Source organism: Accipiter gentilis, chromosome 15 (assembly GCF_929443795.1).
Source record: "Accipiter gentilis chromosome 15, bAccGen1.1, whole genome shotgun sequence".
NCBI classification, from domain to species: Eukaryota; Metazoa; Chordata; class Aves; order Accipitriformes; family Accipitridae; genus Astur; species Astur gentilis.
Window position 1 is genome coordinate 27,866,298 of NC_064894.1, and position 17,561 is coordinate 27,883,858.

General features: G+C 36.1%; 1 protein-coding gene across 4 annotated transcripts in view; it reads right to left on the minus strand.

The window, feature by feature from the left end:
• Nucleotides 1–17,561, minus strand: part of TBC1D32 (TBC1 domain family member 32) — a 90,619-nt gene that overhangs the window by 58,684 nt on the left and 14,374 nt on the right. For all 4 annotated transcript variants that reach the window (XM_049818160.1, XM_049818163.1, XM_049818162.1 and 1 more), the window contains exons 12-20: nucleotides 16,143–16,242; nucleotides 15,732–15,869; nucleotides 14,249–14,341; nucleotides 13,850–13,992; nucleotides 8,205–8,332; nucleotides 6,864–7,065; nucleotides 3,805–3,887; nucleotides 1,959–2,097; nucleotides 1,161–1,248 (exon numbers count right to left, since the gene is read on the minus strand). In XM_049818160.1, coding sequence (XP_049674117.1) covers nucleotides 1,161–1,248; nucleotides 1,959–2,097; nucleotides 3,805–3,887; nucleotides 6,864–7,065; nucleotides 8,205–8,332; nucleotides 13,850–13,992; nucleotides 14,249–14,341; nucleotides 15,732–15,869; nucleotides 16,143–16,242 — 1,114 coding nt within the window. The remainder of the gene's footprint in view (nucleotides 1–1,160; nucleotides 1,249–1,958; nucleotides 2,098–3,804; nucleotides 3,888–6,863; nucleotides 7,066–8,204; nucleotides 8,333–13,849; nucleotides 13,993–14,248; nucleotides 14,342–15,731; nucleotides 15,870–16,142; nucleotides 16,243–17,561) is intronic.

The window sequence follows — 17,561 nt, forward strand, 5'->3', positions numbered from 1 at the left end:
GAAAACACATCACAATGAAAAGTTAAGGACTCAAAAAAATCTTTTTAAGAGAAGTACTGCTAGCTGAAATTAAAATGTTAAATATTAAAATAGAACAGGAAGGATAGCCATTTAACTCTGAAATCTCCAAATGTAAATTATAGCCTTAATACAAACTTTATGTACACTACACAACTTCCTCTCAGGGTTGAAGACCAATGCTGATTATTTTTGATCTACCATTTGTCTTTGACGCCAAGGGCCATAAGAAGCAACTTGGCTGAGAACCTTAGACAGGACAGATGAGTTACTCCTTAAGCAGATCTGCTCCCTGCTTTCTGAAAGATCCCAGAGGCATAAATAATAAGCAACCAACAATTAGCTTCTTTGACTGGCAGAATTTGCCTGCCTTCTGACAGTCTTTCACAGTTAAGTCATTTTAATTACACACCAGCCACTCCTAGATACTTAGAATATTTGCAAGTTTTGTACCTCATGGAGTTCCTTAGCAACTTAAGACAGTAGCTTTACTTTACTGGTAACATTCTAGTTTTAACATAACAACTACCTAGACTGCTCGGTGGTATGGCAACAGTTGAGTTATCTGGGAATGAATCTGAAGTGACTTTGTGGTATGGGTTGACACATGAGAAAAATTGTCCATTCAGACAATCTCAATTCCATCTCACTGTTGTATAAAAGTGCCAACGACATTCAGACCTTTGAAGTTTCTCACTCTTTGAGCAGTCAGTAACCACAGAAAAGTACATACAAATTACAGAAATCAACAGTTATTAATTCTGATCTGTAGATGAATAAGAAGCACTTGCAAATTGTTAGCAACTTTTTTTTTTCTTTTTTTTTTTTTTAACAGATATAAATGTCTTCATGCACAGGAAATTTCTGGAAATCCAATCCAATGAAGTAAAGATTTTGCATAATTTAAGGTGAAAATAAAAAGCCACCCCAAAACAAAATCCTGCATCAAGATAAGTGAATGACTTGAAAGTTGGAAACAATAAATTTACATGAAGAAGAAATCAACAGACATTTAAGCAGTCTTTGCTAATACTGTGCAGTTATTCCACTCAGTTGATCATTTTTAACAGCTTTCTCACAGACTTTTTCTAATATGCAAGACTATAGCATGTAACTATTCATAACATCATTCTTCAATTTACCTGAACTCTGTAGAGCTACTGCACCTGTTGGTGTTGTTGCCATTTGTGTAACAATCACTCTATTACCAAACTCTTCATATTCATTTGTCTGTTAGTAATAAACATAAAAGCACAGTGTTAGTTATTTGGAGGCCATGACACTATCAAATGATCTCTTAAATATTAATCTTTCCTACACTTGTTTACAGAATTTAATGCACTGTATGGTTAGTCTTAAACAGTTCATAGATATTATTCTCTAAAGACTTAACCAGGGTCAAATTCCAAACCAAACATCTTTACTGAGTATCTTATAAAAATTTAAAGGCAAAATACTATGGTTGAGACATGCAAGATCACCAAAGAACAAAAACGTTAGTATTATAATGGTTTTTGCACATATTCAGTAGGATGTGTGTAACATTATGTTTTTTCTCCTAAAATGCACATTATACAATTTTTGGTTACATGTCAAGTATTTTCTAGCGTATCTAGATTTCAATACCACCTGCCAACATAGACTACAAAAACTGGTACTTAGATGAAAAAAAAATATTTTTCCCAGCATTTCAAACTTTTTACTATAAAGTCAGAAAAACTAAATATATGCCTGACATTCTGAAGATGAGTAACATCCAACAAACTTAAATCAGTGTGGCACCAATATCAAAGATGATAAGCTACATTTTTAAATTCATTTTTGCAAAAATTAAGTGAAAAAAATGGTTTCTGAATTTATTTTCTTATTATTATCTTTCTTCTTTATTTTATTATAATCATTAAAAGAAAGAAAAACTGTACAGACTCTGTAATGCTTACCTGGAGTTTTTTTGATAAACTGCTGAACATAAAGTTCACACAGTCATTCATAGCACCTGTACTATGAAGCAGAAATAGTCCTTTGGGTGTGACAGAAAAATTTAGCAAGGCATCTAACAAAGTCTCTTCCCATAACAAACTGCAAGAGTAGCAAAATGATAATTAAAAAAGTTATGTAAAAAAGCATGGGGAAAAAGAAAAACTACAATTTCTAACTTTGAAAAACAACACAACTTCATTCACCGGACTCTTTACTCTATATGTTTACTTTACATTAGTTAAAAAAATATTTGGGAAAGTTATATGTATATGTCATAGTATGTATATGACTGTATTTTGTACAAACATTCAAACTCACTCTGGCAAAACTAGGGTCAGATAAGAACACAGAACAGAAAGATGATATAATGGGGAACCCAAAAGACCCATGCCATCCTTAAACATACTTATCACTTACTACCTGACTCTAGACAAGTCTTAAGGTATTAATGTGGCAGTTACAAATTGGCAAAGCAGGCACAGCATTTCTCACCAATGTAAAAACACTATGAGGAACTAGTAAAAACCTCACATTTGAGGAGATAAAGGGTCCTGCTAGATATTAGTACAGAATTATGAAAATAAGTTGCTATATATATACAATAGCTTTATATACTAACAGCATTAAATGGAAAATATTTTCTACAGACATGGCAGGAAGAACAGCAGTTGCAAGAATGAAGTATGATTATACTCTCTGCCCTACAAAATATTCTATGCCCTAAAAAGAAAAGTGAAGCAATTATATCACCTTTAACTAGGTACCATCCCTGCAGGTATCACTAGACTCTTGTCATTCTGCTTCTCTAAAAGCATTTGCTTACTGGATTCTCATCTCTAGTTCTCATTTCTCATTTTTGACTCCTATCATCAGCAAGCAGCATGCAGCTTTCCCTGTAGCAGTCAACCATTACCCCAAACTTTAATCACTTCTGCAGAATCCCTGCCATGTCCTGTTCAGAGACAAAAGTTTCACCCAGAAATACATCAGCATGCCTTGTTCCATAGTTAAATGAAAAAACTAGATGCTAGGAGGAAATTGTAGCTTACATCAATAGTAGTGATTAGTAACAGCCTCCTCAGTCAGAGCTCGGTATCCCTAGATTTCTTTTTACCACTAGATTTGAATTGCTATAACCAGTTCACATGCCACCACCACAGACCAAAGTAATAACTGTTGAGGTATCTTTGCAAATTATACATGAAATCTAAGGTAAAGTATAAACAAGAATCTACTTAACTAACTAGGTTCTGCACTAACACCAATATCACCCTGAATTTTCAGGCCCACAAATATTTGTGTAATTCTTGTCTTAACGCATACAAACTTCTATAAAGGGACATTCAGTTTGAGTATAAAAGGAAGGATGCCTTTCACTTAATATGTATCAGGCTTTCAGCTAGAATGCTGCCAATCTTGCTACATAATATTCTGAAGGTGTAGATACCATTCAGCAGAACAGCATTTTAAATTAACACTGCATCAAAGCCATAAGATAAACTCTGACAGCTATTTTGTTTTATGCTTTCTAATTCACATTTTCCTCAAACCAATTTCTGTAGTCAGAAAGAATCAACTCTAAGTCAATTTTACATAGATTAGACAACTCTGTAAGCCAAAAAAGTCCTGAAAGGTCAAGAACAATTTTGTAACTCTACTGAGACCTATGCTAGGATGATTTCACTCCCTCTACCTACCACTATGCTTTTGGCAAAAAGGCACAGGTTTGTAAGGTGCCTCAATCACAGATAAAGTAGCAGTGTGTGTTCATACTTGTGCACATGCATAAATTAAGCATCAACTTACATGTTTTTTGACTCTAGACTTATTGATGAAGTTGAGTCCGCACCAGTTACAGGAGTGGGTACTCTTTCTGAAAGCAAACTTGTCTGTGAAATAAAAAATAAATAAATACCTCCTTACTGTTTATTTACACCATTTTCAAACTCTAGATCTTGCTTGTTCTCTTGTCATATATTTAAAAAAAACAAACAAAACCAACCAGTGATCAGGTTGTAGTCTAGCCTTTGGCACAGAATAGACTATTCCACTACATTTTTTATTCCAGAAAAGCTTATTTTTTTATTTCTTCCCTGGATAGAAACCATTTTAAAGCTAGTACATTCTTTTAAATTTTTATTAGAATTCTTAAAATAAAAAAATCTTTATAGTTTTTAACTGGAGACTCCCAAAAGCAAAAATCAGCATTAAAAAAATATATGAAAAAAATCAGAAAGCAACCCTTTACTTCTGCCACAGGTAACAGAAACAACAGCCTCTGCAGTCAACGACTCAATACCAAATTTATTAAGTAATTCTGCCAATTTTTATTTTATTTATTTATAAACTATATAAATTTATCTATACTGGTAAGGATATAATTAGAGCTACATAGATAAATAGATATAGATATTTTTATATTTGATGGAGTTTCCAATTTAAATGATATTTGAAAATAATTGGTGTGAAAAACATTGTATATTGAAGATAAATGATTTAAGTTGTTTTATGTTTCTAGGCATAAAAAGCAAATTCACAATTCAAATGAAAGTGAGTAATCATTAATTTACTCTCTTATAAATGTGATCTAATAAATCCACAAAAGATTCCTCTATTAACAGATCCAGGACAACTAACTAGTTTAAGTTCCCCTTTCATTATCATCTGTACAAATTCTGTCCCAGAATTCCAGCAGAATCTGCCAAGAAAAAAAACAACTGTTTCTCCATCAGTCTTAAAATTCCAAGACACATGTAAAATAGGAGGAAACAAATTACCAGTCTATCCATTAAAAAAATTGTCACTACTGCTTGGATAGAGTCCAAAGTCCACCATTTTTGCCACACTATAAATGGTAGAATACTTAAACTGCAGATGTTTTAAAATTGAACAGTGACAGAAAATAATTTTAAAATTAATCGAGACGGCAGAGTTGAAAATGTGGCTTTCCTGTACTAACTTGTCGATTCCTGAAGCCTTTAACATGTACATTCCACTTCAGTCTCAATCTGACCTCCAAAGTGATGTGAAGAAATAGCATTTTGTCAGATAAATGTTTCATGGTGTTTTTTTTTAAATTCAACACATTCAACCTACTTATCTTTTATGTGTCAAAACAATTTTTCTAAATGATGTTCTATACTATAATAAAGGATTTTAATGTGCAAAGTAGTCTTTTGTGCATGTGTAAATGCTATGGTGTTTTACAGCAAATAACTGGAAGTGCCCATCAAAAGCATGTAACAGTCTGCCTGTGATAAACATTAAATAGAATAACAGGCTAGTTCCAGACTGACTAGTTACACAATAGGAAAGCACAAAAAGACACATTGTTGAGTTATGTAAATTACAGCAAGATTCAAGTGAACTAAACTCCTTAATACAATAAAATCCTACAGTTCTCAATGCAAGGAAGACCTTAAGTTTCAAAACCAACATTCTTTGATGAGAATCAGAGTTTACTGTGATATAATTAGGATTTTAAGTAATAATATATTTTGTTTTCAATCAAAATGTATGCTTTCATGATAATATTCATACATAAAAGCAGTGAGAAATACCCACAAGCTGCTGATTTAAGTCTCTCTTCTATACGTGTTCTGTCTTTCTGGTATTTTCTGCCTCAGTTTACATTATGACTGTATTTTTAAAATTTCTAATTATACTAAAAGCATACAGCATTTGACAGAAAGAATAGCTATTCATTCTCTTTCCCTTGCATTCAATCTCTCTCCTGCTTCCTCACCTAAAAAAAAAAAAAAAAAAATCGTTAGTCTTTTAGCCAATTTTTTCTTCCAGCTTGGTCTGATCCTTCTCTAAGAAAATATTTGACAATCACTGGAGGAAAAAAAGAGATGGTTCCATTTCTCAGTATAAAGTGAAACAACACAGCTAAATTTTGGGTTTCTACTAAGAGTTCTAATACCTGTAGTTTAAACATGCTTTCAAGATAGCTGGAAGTCAAAGTTGAAGCTTAGTATGCTACCCTTACCTAAATGCTGCCAATGTCACTTTAATAAATCAAACGCCTGTTTGAATTTTACTTCACTGCGAACTTTTTCAAAACTGTTCTTGCAGCATCTGCTGTCATTTGTCCATCTTAACTATAATTTTATAATAGTTAAGAATTTTCACATTGCATATGGCTATCAGAACAATGAAAATGGAAAAGTTTAGTGAAAAAAGCAGAGATCCATATACCTTGTTCAGTAAATTTATAACAGAAAGCAGAACACAAAGAACAGTTGGACCCAAGTTCTTTTATGCAGAAAAAGCATTAGACTCACAATCAAACTGAAGTTGAAGTACAGAGTCTACACTTCATAAGATATCCAAGCACACAGGTAAGACAAGAACTCCTGTCTGGCACTTCTCATTATGGTTTCTCGAAAATATTTCAATGGCATCCAGCTATTTAAGTCAAATATTTGGAATCTCCTTTTTTAACTCCATATCTCTCACCAAAATGAACTAGTTTAACCTAAAAATTACTAAAAGCACATCTCAGGAGTTTTTCCTTTCAAAATATCTCAAACCGAGAGTGAAGACAAGATCTGTGGTGACACTGGCTACCGTGACATCAAATAACTTCTAGCATCAAGGACAATGAACGATAGATAGGTCTATCAAAGCATCTTGAGAGTTCCTGGTTTAATCTTAAGGCATAGAAGTCTCAAACTAAGCTTCTGCTAGGTTCACATACAGAAGGGAAATTTGAAAAGTAGAGCTTCACTTTTAGAACAATTCCAAGCATTATCTCACCAGTTAAATATAAGCAACCTGAAGCAAAGAACAACTGTTACATAAACTGAACCTCTTACAGTAAGATTTTTTTTCCAATCTTCCTAATCCAATACAAGATTTACCTTTTTCCAGGCCTCTCCAATAGATCCATGCAAGCCATAAGGAATCAGCATCTGCAGGCCTTCACAAGTTCTATACATCTGACGACATACAAAAATGAAAGCTCCTTTAACAACTGGCAAATGCTCGGATCCAGATAAGAGAGAAATGTCGTCATGAAGAAGTTTCTTTGTGAACTGAACAATTACATGAACAGCTGTAGGACTAGAAATAAAATAACACTTTTAAAATTTTGGTTTGTAGTTATCAATAAACCTTGTAACAAATCCTCTAACTAAACTTATTTAAATTTTTCTAGGGGAAAAGAAACTATGGAAAGAATCTACGACCCACTATGGAGGGGTCAACTATATTATAACTTGTAACACCAGTCAGAAGAAGAGAAATGTACAGCAAGTGATTTTACTTTGGCTACATAAAGCAAAAACGCATCCATTGTCTTCCATCCAGCCCGCATGGCTATGAACTACACAGGCTGTGTTTTATAGGAGTCCAACTGGAAGGAGTAACAAGACAATCATTTTAGCTTCTGCTTAATCAGTGCTAAGGATATCACTACAAGGAAAAATTTGTCCTTGTTCTTCCTTTTTCCTATCCGAGATCTCCCTCTGAAGTCTTCTGGGTTTGCAATGCAAAGGACAACTCTTTCTCCAAAATATTATCTTTTACTTCCAACCCCCCCTTAAAACATATGCAATTTCTGAGATTCCTCCACTTAGAAGACATACATTCCAAACATTTTCACAACTGCAGCTTAGATATTTTTAAAGACCAGTGTCAATTTTACTGCCCTGTTTCAAGTTTTACATCAGCTAACAATATACAACCTATAGGATCACACAGATCCAAAGTTAGGTACAGTGTTTGGAATGTCAGCTTCTGATATAAGATCTGTCTCTACCACATGTATTGAAAAGTGAATGAATGCTACATTAAATCTATTCTTCCAGTAAGTCACATTGATTTTTTTAATATTTATTCTTAAAAAAAAACCCAAAAAACAGAGAAGAGAGGCCTTTGGCCTTAATAGTAGCACTATGAATATAATGGAACTACATTCAGATAAACAAAAGCTCTCCAAAATAAGAAAAACAAGTAAACCATGGAAATCCCCCTTAATAAAAAGTATTTCTTTAAAATGTCATTTCACCTGATTATACCCATAAGTGTCTCCCTAATACACTGTCTAAAACACTTATTACTTTACTTGATAATCAGATATTTTACTCCAAACATCAACAAAACATACAACATAGATAAATGAAAAAAGAGCAAATTAGTCTCATAAGATTAATGTAATTCGTTGAAGTACTCAATAATGCCATTCATTAATGCATTCTTACCTATCATCTTTGGCAGTTTTTTCATTTTCTCCATAAAGAAGAAGAGAAAGACCATCTTCTACAGCAGCAATCCTTGCCAAAATATCAGCTACATCAATTAAAGTGGTTTCAAGACAATTTATATACATCTATTTGGAAGAAAAAAAGAAGAAAAAAAAAGTAGTTTTAAATTCAATGCTTTATGTGAAAGCTGTTTATTCAAGTCTGGCTTATGTATACAGAACTTGAAGGTCACCTTTCCAATGATTGCTTAATGGCTTATACAAAACAAGTAAACAACCTATGTTCAAACAACACATAGAAATCTTCATCACAAAAGGCAGCAATTGCCACTTCTAATGATGATGGCATAAATCCAACGACTGAACAGATCTAGAGAACAGACATTTTTAAACTCTTTTTTCTCTTTTCCCACCATGAATGTGGAAAGGCTCTTGACAGGCCATCTAGGGGTATAAGAACAATACCTGAATCAAGGGGAGAAACATGCTAATTCCCTCATTGCTGCATACGTATTGGCAACTCTTTGGCTAGAAATAGAATTCCAGTTCCTAAGATCTTTGGTGCCCATCTCACTTCTAGGCTGCAGGAGGACCATTTGTTTTGGAATCATGAGGAAAGTCTTCTCCACTGGAGCAAAGCAAAAGTCCTCTACCAGTTTCTTACTGCAGAGCACTCTATAGCCCACAACTAGGCTGTAATCAAGCAGACTTGAACATTTAACACTGGGATTCAGAATGTTCAGTACAGCACCGTGACTAGTGAACGTACTACCCAAATTAATGTTAAATTGGCCATTGCTTATCAATAAGTGAAGTCAATATTCCAATGGTGGACAAGTAGAACATAGGTGTTCCATGAAGAACCTGTCAGGGAGCAGCAAGGGCAGGATGCTCTGCGAGGACAAGAAGCCAGGAGCTGAGCTTGATAAGGAGGCAGGCAGAGCCAATGTTTCACTATCAAATGGGCAGGCACTCCCACTATACCCAAGCAAAGTGAGCAGATGAGGTCCAGTGATAGTAAGCAGGTTCACCCAACCGTCCAGATCCCCTCCACAGTGATGAGGGAGGTCCAAGGTTAAGCCAGGAAGCCAAGTCAGTGAGTTGGGGTCAGCTGCAGACATAGTAACCACAGTCAGACACGGCCCAATGATCACCACACAACTGGATTTATAGCGACAAGGCAGGTCTGAGGTGAAGCAAACCAAGAAATCAAGTCTGTGGGTCAAGGTTCAGATCAATGGGGCAGTAGGCTTCAATACTGCTATAACATAGTACAGGCAGAGAATGAGGACAAGAACGTCATTTTAAAAAACAGTAAGAGGAAGGTAGAGCAAGTCCACACTGAGGCTTATTGGCAGAGTCATTGCTGGGGGGATCTCTGCCGAGGCTTCCTAGCAGAGCTTTCTCAAAAAGCTCTCTTCAAGGCTTGACATCCACACCATTACCCATGCTGGCCCTGAGCCCAGGCTTCCAGGCCCAGGGCAGGGGAACTAGGGGGCAGATGTGCTGAGGGCCTGACAGTAGACAGTAGCTGCAATTCTGCAGGATTTACACAGTGTCCTAAAGGTGGTCAACAAAACTCTGCTCCTGTCCATATGCCTCAATAATGCAGTCATGAGATAGCCAGAGTGTACCTTCTCACCCAGGGACTGAGAAACACTCCCAATTCCTAGGATTTATGCATAAACATACTTACAAAGAAGGAGAACAGTTTTCAAAGTGAGAAGTCCCCTTTGGTAACTTCCCCCTATCCACACCCAGCACAGCTCAGTGGAGTCACCAGTGAGATGACTTTTAGGCAAGGATGAGCTGGGGGGAGTACTGTTCCCAGTAACACTTGTTAAATATCTAGTATGTCAGAATGGGGAATAAAGCACCACTCTCCTGAAGTCCACTGCTTAAATATTTTCCCCTCTTCTATTGCTCATCAAGAACAGCTAGACTCACAAGAGAAATTATTTTTTAAATGCTATGCAATCCAGCTCCCGCTTCTTCTCTTTACAGGTAGCTCTACAATTTATATAGTGCACAGAGAAAAAATAGTCTTCCTACCTTAAAATTTAAAGAATTTACTTTTAATGCCAGTGGTCAAAGTAAGCCAAGAGAAAAATACAAATTCAACTTTGGTTTTTTTAGTTAAAATTTTCAGTGATGAGAGTTAAAAATCTCCCTGACCTTTTATTTTTAGGTTACTGGGTATCATTGTTCAGGATTCTAAGAAAGGAACATTCTGTGCTGTCACTGTTTCTTCAAGAATGTTATTATTTTGTTTTCCCTGTGCAACACAGGAAAAAAAAAAGGTACTTTATTTAAAATGGGGATGCAATGTTCTGCATCAGCTATGCTTCAGCAGCAACTCAGAGGCTACAGAGCCCAAAAGGTCAATACTGCTGCCCACAAACTGATCTTTCTGACAACTCCTGCTCATAGGCACTGAGTTTCTCCTCCCCCCTCTACTACAGATACACAATAGCACTCTGCTTAAAAGGCAAGTAAAGCTTGTACTTACCTGAGAGAATTCAGAGCTCAAATGTAAAATAACAGCATTGTGTTTGCTCATTAGGCCCACCGTACAACCAAGGAGCCCCATATGCAGCTCCGTGCTACCTGCCTCCCAATCCCAGCTGAAGGAAGATGTATGCATGGCCATAGCCTTCCTTTTGAGACAGGCATGGTCCACTACTAGAGTCCAGCATTAGGATTCTTGGGTGTCTAAGAAACGCCAATTGGTTTGCCAGATACAATACAAAACAATTGGCACCTTTGTTAGAACAGATATGACATATTCCAGATTCACAACACACTACAGCTACTGTGCATTAAATATTCCTGAACATGACCTGAATTTTTTAAACAGACCAGTTACTAAGTCACAGGAGGGCTTATAATTTAAGAGTTCAGCTACCTACAAGAGACAGCTGAGCATGGCATAAACAAAAGTAAGGGAAGAACTCCTAAACTTTGAGATAATTTCTTTTTTAACTACTAATGTAAAATAAAGAAGAGAGACAGTTGTACATGCTTTAGAATACCATGTGACCATAGAGATTGCCTACGGGATTACACAGGCCTCCATCACAGCAAATCAATGAAGTATTGCCTTAGTACTCTTCTTAAATTTGACTGTCAGTGTTCAAAGCATATGCAGGCTCAGTCATTTTTTTGTACTTGTAAGAATTTACGCTAATTTTTTCCAATGTACAGTAAAAAAAAGCGTTAATCTTGCAAAAGCATACACATAGCCTTATAACGTATAAGTAAATGTATACTTATGTATACTTAAACGTGTAAGTAATGCTACTGTACTCGGTACAGATACCCACAGAAGAGCTAAATTATTGACATGATCAAATTTTTGCAGGATTATGGTTTTAAGCTTTACATACATACTTTAAAATATTTACTTGGAAACTGATTGTTTACACTTTTGAAATAGCACTGGAATATTTTTGTATAGGTAAAAATATATTCAGGAATTAATACAAAGAGTCTTTTCTGAAAAAAAAACAAACTGCACTGAAAAAATAATCAGAAGGATACTTACAAAATTCAACTTTAAGAACCTAGATGAGGTCTTTAAGTTAGGAACCCAGACTGCCTTCACAAGCATGAGTTTCAGAAAGTAAATTCAAAACTTCTCAGCTGTTATGGCAGCCAACATGGCTTCACTAAGGGCAAATTGTGATTCACAAATATTCTGGCCTTCTACAAGGTTACAGCATCAGTGGATAAGGGAAGAGCAACAGATGTCATCTACCTGGACTTGTGTAAAGCATTTGATGCTGTCCCACACAACACCCTTGTCTCTAAATTGGAAAGACATGGGTTTGATGGATAGACCACTCGGTGGATAAGAAATTGGCTAGATGGTCACACTCAAAGAGTTGCGGTCAACGGTTTGATGTCAAAGTGGAGACCAGTGACAGGTGGTGTTCCTCAGGGGTTGGTCTTGGGACCACCACTGTTTAACATCTTTGTCAGTGACACGGACAGTGGGATTGAGCGCACCCTCAGCAAGTTTGCTGACAACAGCAAGCTGTCTGGTGCAGTCAACTCACTGCAGGGAAGGGATGCCATCCAGAGGGGCTTTGACAGGCTCGAGAGGTGGGCCCGTGCAAAACTCATGAAGTTCAACAAGGCCAAGTGCAAGGTCCTGCACAGGGGTTGGGGCAATCCCAAGCCCAAATACAGGCTGGGCAATGAGTGGACTGAGAGCAGCCCCAAGGAGAAGGACTTGGAGGTGTTGGTTGACGAGAAACTCAACGTGATGCAGCAATGTGTGCTTACAGCCCAGAAAGCCAACTATATCCTGGGCTGCATCAAAAGAAGCATGACCAGCAGGTCAAGGGAGGGGATTCTGCCCCTCTACTCTGCTATTCTGAAACCCCACCTGCATTACTGCGTTCAGCTCTGGGACCCCCAGCATTAGAAGGACATGGACCTGCTTGAGTGGGTCCAGAGGAGGGCCACAAAGATGATCAGAGGGCTGGAGCACCTCTCCTACAAAGACAAGTTGAGAGAGATGGGGTTGTTCAGCCTGGATAAGAGAAGGCTCTGGGGAGACCTTACAGTAGCCTTCCAGTACCTAAAGGGGGATGACAAGAAAGCTGGAGAGGGACTTGTTACACGGGCATGTAGTGATAGGACAAGGGGTAATGGCTTTAAACTGAAAGAGGGTAGATTTATATTAGATGGAAGGAAGAAGTTCTTCCCTGTGAGGGTGGTGAGGCACTGGAACAGGTTGCCCTGAGTGGTTGTGGCTGCCCCATCTCTGGCAGTGTTCAAGGCCAGGTTGGATGGGGCTTGGAGCAACCTGGTCTAGTGGAAGGTGTCCCTGCCCATGGCAGGGGGTTGGAACTAGGTGATCTCTAAGGTCCCTTCCAACCCAAACCATTCTATGATTAGTTTCTGTCAAAGTCTATGTAAGACAGCTCAGGCTCTTCTATGGGCATTTCAGACCCTCAGCCTCTGTCTTGAGACTTACAGTCACATAAATCAATTAAGTCATCTCAGTCAAAACAAAAGCAATAGAACAGGCAGAAACTATAACTAGACTTTCAAGTACCTAGAGGTAGATAACTTTTCCCAAGATTTTCACAGTTCTTATAAAAATGTTTAAAAAATAAAAAAAAACAACAAAAAAACAAACAAAAAAAAAACCAACAAAAAACAAAAGAGCCCACAGACACCTCTTCCTTTTACCATTTCAGAAAATAATACTTTTTCTATGAAGAATTGCATGTTTTACCTATACTAATTATTGAGAACATTTAACTTCAAGTTGCCAGCAGAATTTAAAAAGAAATAACAGTAGGTTACCTTTTAAATGGCAGGTAGACCAAATAAGTACCCATGAAATATCCAAAAGACACACAGAAACATTGCAAGAAAAAAAAAAAATTAAGCAATGTGAAGAGAACGGTCTCACTACAGCACAATTTTTGCTAATATTCACAAGATTTCAAGAAAACCAAGTTTGCCAGGCCAACAATAACGACAGCCTACACTATGTAAGGCATACTATAATAGCTAATGTAGACAATACTACAGAAGTTACCATGTGACTAAGTCTTCTACACAGTAAATACATAAAAATGATAATATTCTATAGATTTAAGAATTATTTCAAAGATTACTACAAACCTCTGTGCCACTGAGTAAACTTTGAACAGGATGAAGTAAGGCATCTATCACTGCATCCGTATATAAACATTCAGCAGCACATCCTGTTTGATCACAAAAAACTTGCAGAATCTCCATAACAAGACTTGCTGGAGAATAGTTGTCTGGTGAACATAAAAAGCATTTGTTTATATTTGAACTTACACAAACATACCTATATGGCTTATGTAGATGCTTCTGAATTATAACTTTGTTAAGCACTGATTTAACACAGTTAGAGGGAAGAAGGAAAGGTAAGGGAGGAAGGGAAGAGAAGAATCTGCACAAATAACAGACCCAAATTAAAAACTGCAAAAGAAGTTACCACATGCCTCATTATAATTATATATATATTAGCATATATTAAAAACAAGCATTTACCTGTATGCACTGCCAACGCTGTCTTTGGGTGACTTGGAGAGTAATAAATAAGCTGAGTAAATAATACCAACAGATCGGTAATGGATACACCATCTATTTAAAAAAGAAAAAGAAAAAAAAAGGGAAGTACTGTGCACATTGAAGTGCAACTTTAATTTCACAAATAAAATGGATTTTGTAAATATACGTAAACAATGCTTTGCTTTATTGAGGAAAACAACATATGTACAACTCAAAGCAAAGGACATGCATGTCCCTGGGACTCTGAAGGTATTTCACAATCAACTTAAAAGGTTTGATCTTGCTCCCAGTTTAGCCATTTGCAATTTTACCATGTCTTCCACTGAAACAAATGGCCACCAAAGTTTGAGAATGCCAAATATATACGGCTGTAGGAAAAAGCATTACCTTGCTATTAGATTAAGTGAAACAACTGGAAAAGAGACAACTCTTCCTCAGGCCTGAAACAAAAACAACAAACATGTAGCTAAATGCAGGTTGGGAACTATTGCTCCAAGTTTAATGTAATTAAGTTAATAAATCAGACAATTTGTGAGGAAAGGGTTGCTATCTATGAAGCTGAGAAGGAGACTATTAGGAAGACAGATGGTGTTATTGTTACTTTTGTAGGGGAGAGAGAAAAGCAACCGTCACCAATGGATCACTGCTTGAATGGTGTTATACAGATAATCCATAAATGACAAAAGCACTCGATTAGTAGATGTTTCTTCCTCACAACTGTTCTACATTGGATCTATTAAGTCCTGATCCTCAAACCAGAGGGACAAAATACCTTCAAAAACCAAGTCTCAGAATTAGTATCCAGTGATGTTTTGAATTCTACACTGAATTAATAGAGATATTAATGTAATGGAACACTACAATTGTTCTCACACAGCTGCATTTGCCAACCTGCACAACATATCACCATATGCAGATTTCTCTGAATGTCCAAGGGCTTTTCCATCGCATATATTGTATCCTTATTAATACCTCTGTGCCACAGGTATCGAACTTTTCCTGCACCATTGTTTTACCTTAATTATATTAATAGGTTAAGCTCAGAGCAATTGTCTTCAATTTGCAATTAGCTTGAAATACTGATTTTGTTTCACACCTGACAAACAGTTTTGGTCCCTGGACGTGTCTCTCTTCCAGCCAATTTTATCAATCGGTTTGACAAAAGGTATTACTCATACCTAGAAAGACTGAATCACTTACACACTGATCCAACTCTTCTTCAACATGAAATTAATATAGTAAACGTAAGGATAAAAGCAATTTATTCAACCACATCCATCAAAGATTAAAAAACTGTTGATGCTCAAAATTACCTACACCATCTTTTAAGAAAGGCTTCCAAGCTCAAAATCGCTGAACAGAGTATTGTCCTATAATGTCCACAATATTGCAGTGGAAACATGTATCAAGTATGGACAAAGCGTTGCTCAACAGGTTCCATTTTCATCAGACCTCCTCTTACCTTTTTTATTTTTCAGCTGTACTGGAAAGAGATTTCGGCCTTGCTTATAGATCAACAATCTTCCTAGAAGGCACAGTGAATGAACAAAATAGACGTACTGCAATTCTGGTCCAGTGTAAGAAAAGTTCTGGTTATCACCTTTAACAACAAAACAAAAAAATCAGTACTTGACTCTTTTAGTTTACTTTACAGTATCTAGCTAACACCTGAAATGTACACAGAACATTGCTTATAAAGACAGACAGTTTAAGTAATTAACCACTGCTATTAGTGTTCTCTCAAAAGATGGATATACAATATTTTGGGAAGAAAAAGAACAGATAGAACGTCTTCCTCTTGAGGTAGCATGCTCAAAGACCTAGAGAATGTGGATATATGTGCATATAATGCAAGACATGCAAAGATACTCACTACAATGCTGCTGGGAGAAATCATTGACTCTGGAATTTTTATTAACTGCTGCCTTGCAAAATTCGAAATAATCAAGACATTGCTGGACAGCTGCATTAATCTGTGGGAAAAAAGCACAAAATAATAAAATACCTGGTATTTTACAATTTAAGTCATTCTCCCTTGTATCCAAGGACTGTCCTTTAACACAAGAACCTAAATATCCACTTCACTGCAATTACCTCATGTTTCAGTGCTTTAGATAGGCTAACCAACAGAAGGCCAAATTTTACAGGGCTATTAAAACTCACTGCCACTACTATTACATTATAACACTACCAGGTCTATAAGCATTAAGACAATCTATAAAAGAGAGTACAGAAAACATGCAAGTATTTTGAGAAGTTAATAGCAATCTGTGATTGCCACATTGTTTTTACCATGGAAGATTTTCATCTTCCACACGTGAAAAACTTTGACTTGAATACACTTACTAAACGGTAAGTTTGGTTGTTGGGTGCTGTCAGTGCTTTTAATTTCTTTGCAGAAGAGTTGTATCATTATCATCTAATCAATGTATATAAAAGTTTAAAAATTATCAGCATGAATTTAGAAATTAATCACAAATACAGCACATAAACAAAGTACATTTAGATTTATTAGTTTGGAGGTGCTAAGATATATTCACAAGTGTAAGTGAAATATACAGACATAACGAATAAAAAAAAAATACTTAATTGAATGTTTACTTTATGCTTATAAATTTGATTAGACTACCCTGCTCACGGACTTCCTATTATAAACTTTTTGTTGCATGGAACATGCTTTACTCCATGCTCTGTTCTATGCATACAGATAAACAAGACAAACATCTTTTATAGCTGTCTGTATCCTTGTCTCCCATCTCAAGGTTTTATCAGTTACATATATTTTACATTATATTCCATTTGTATTACAAGATTTTACAAAACATAGCTAAAGTCCTGTCTATATCAGTGGATCTCACATCTATATTGGTCTTACTGAAAACAATGAAACTTCCACCCCGGTGAAGAGATCTGCCCACACAGAATATGTGATAGGATTAACGCCTACATCACTGAAGATGTTTTCCTAGTTTGATTTATTTTGCTGACATTTTGAATCCTTAATGCTTCATATCCTAACTTAAAGAACACAATGGTGGTTTTTTAGTCTCTTTACACCAAAAATCCAAATTCAGCATAGAATTTTTGTGATATTTTTCATGCACCATTTGCTATTTTTATACATTGTCAGAAATAATTCTAAATATGAATGCAACATAAGGAATTAATAAATAATAATCCTAATTAAACACCTTCTACAAAACACCCAAATTTCCCCTTACTCAGAGCTGTCACATTCCCTTCTTTGCATTTAACAATGATTCATTTAAGCAAAGAGAAAGTTAAAAAAATT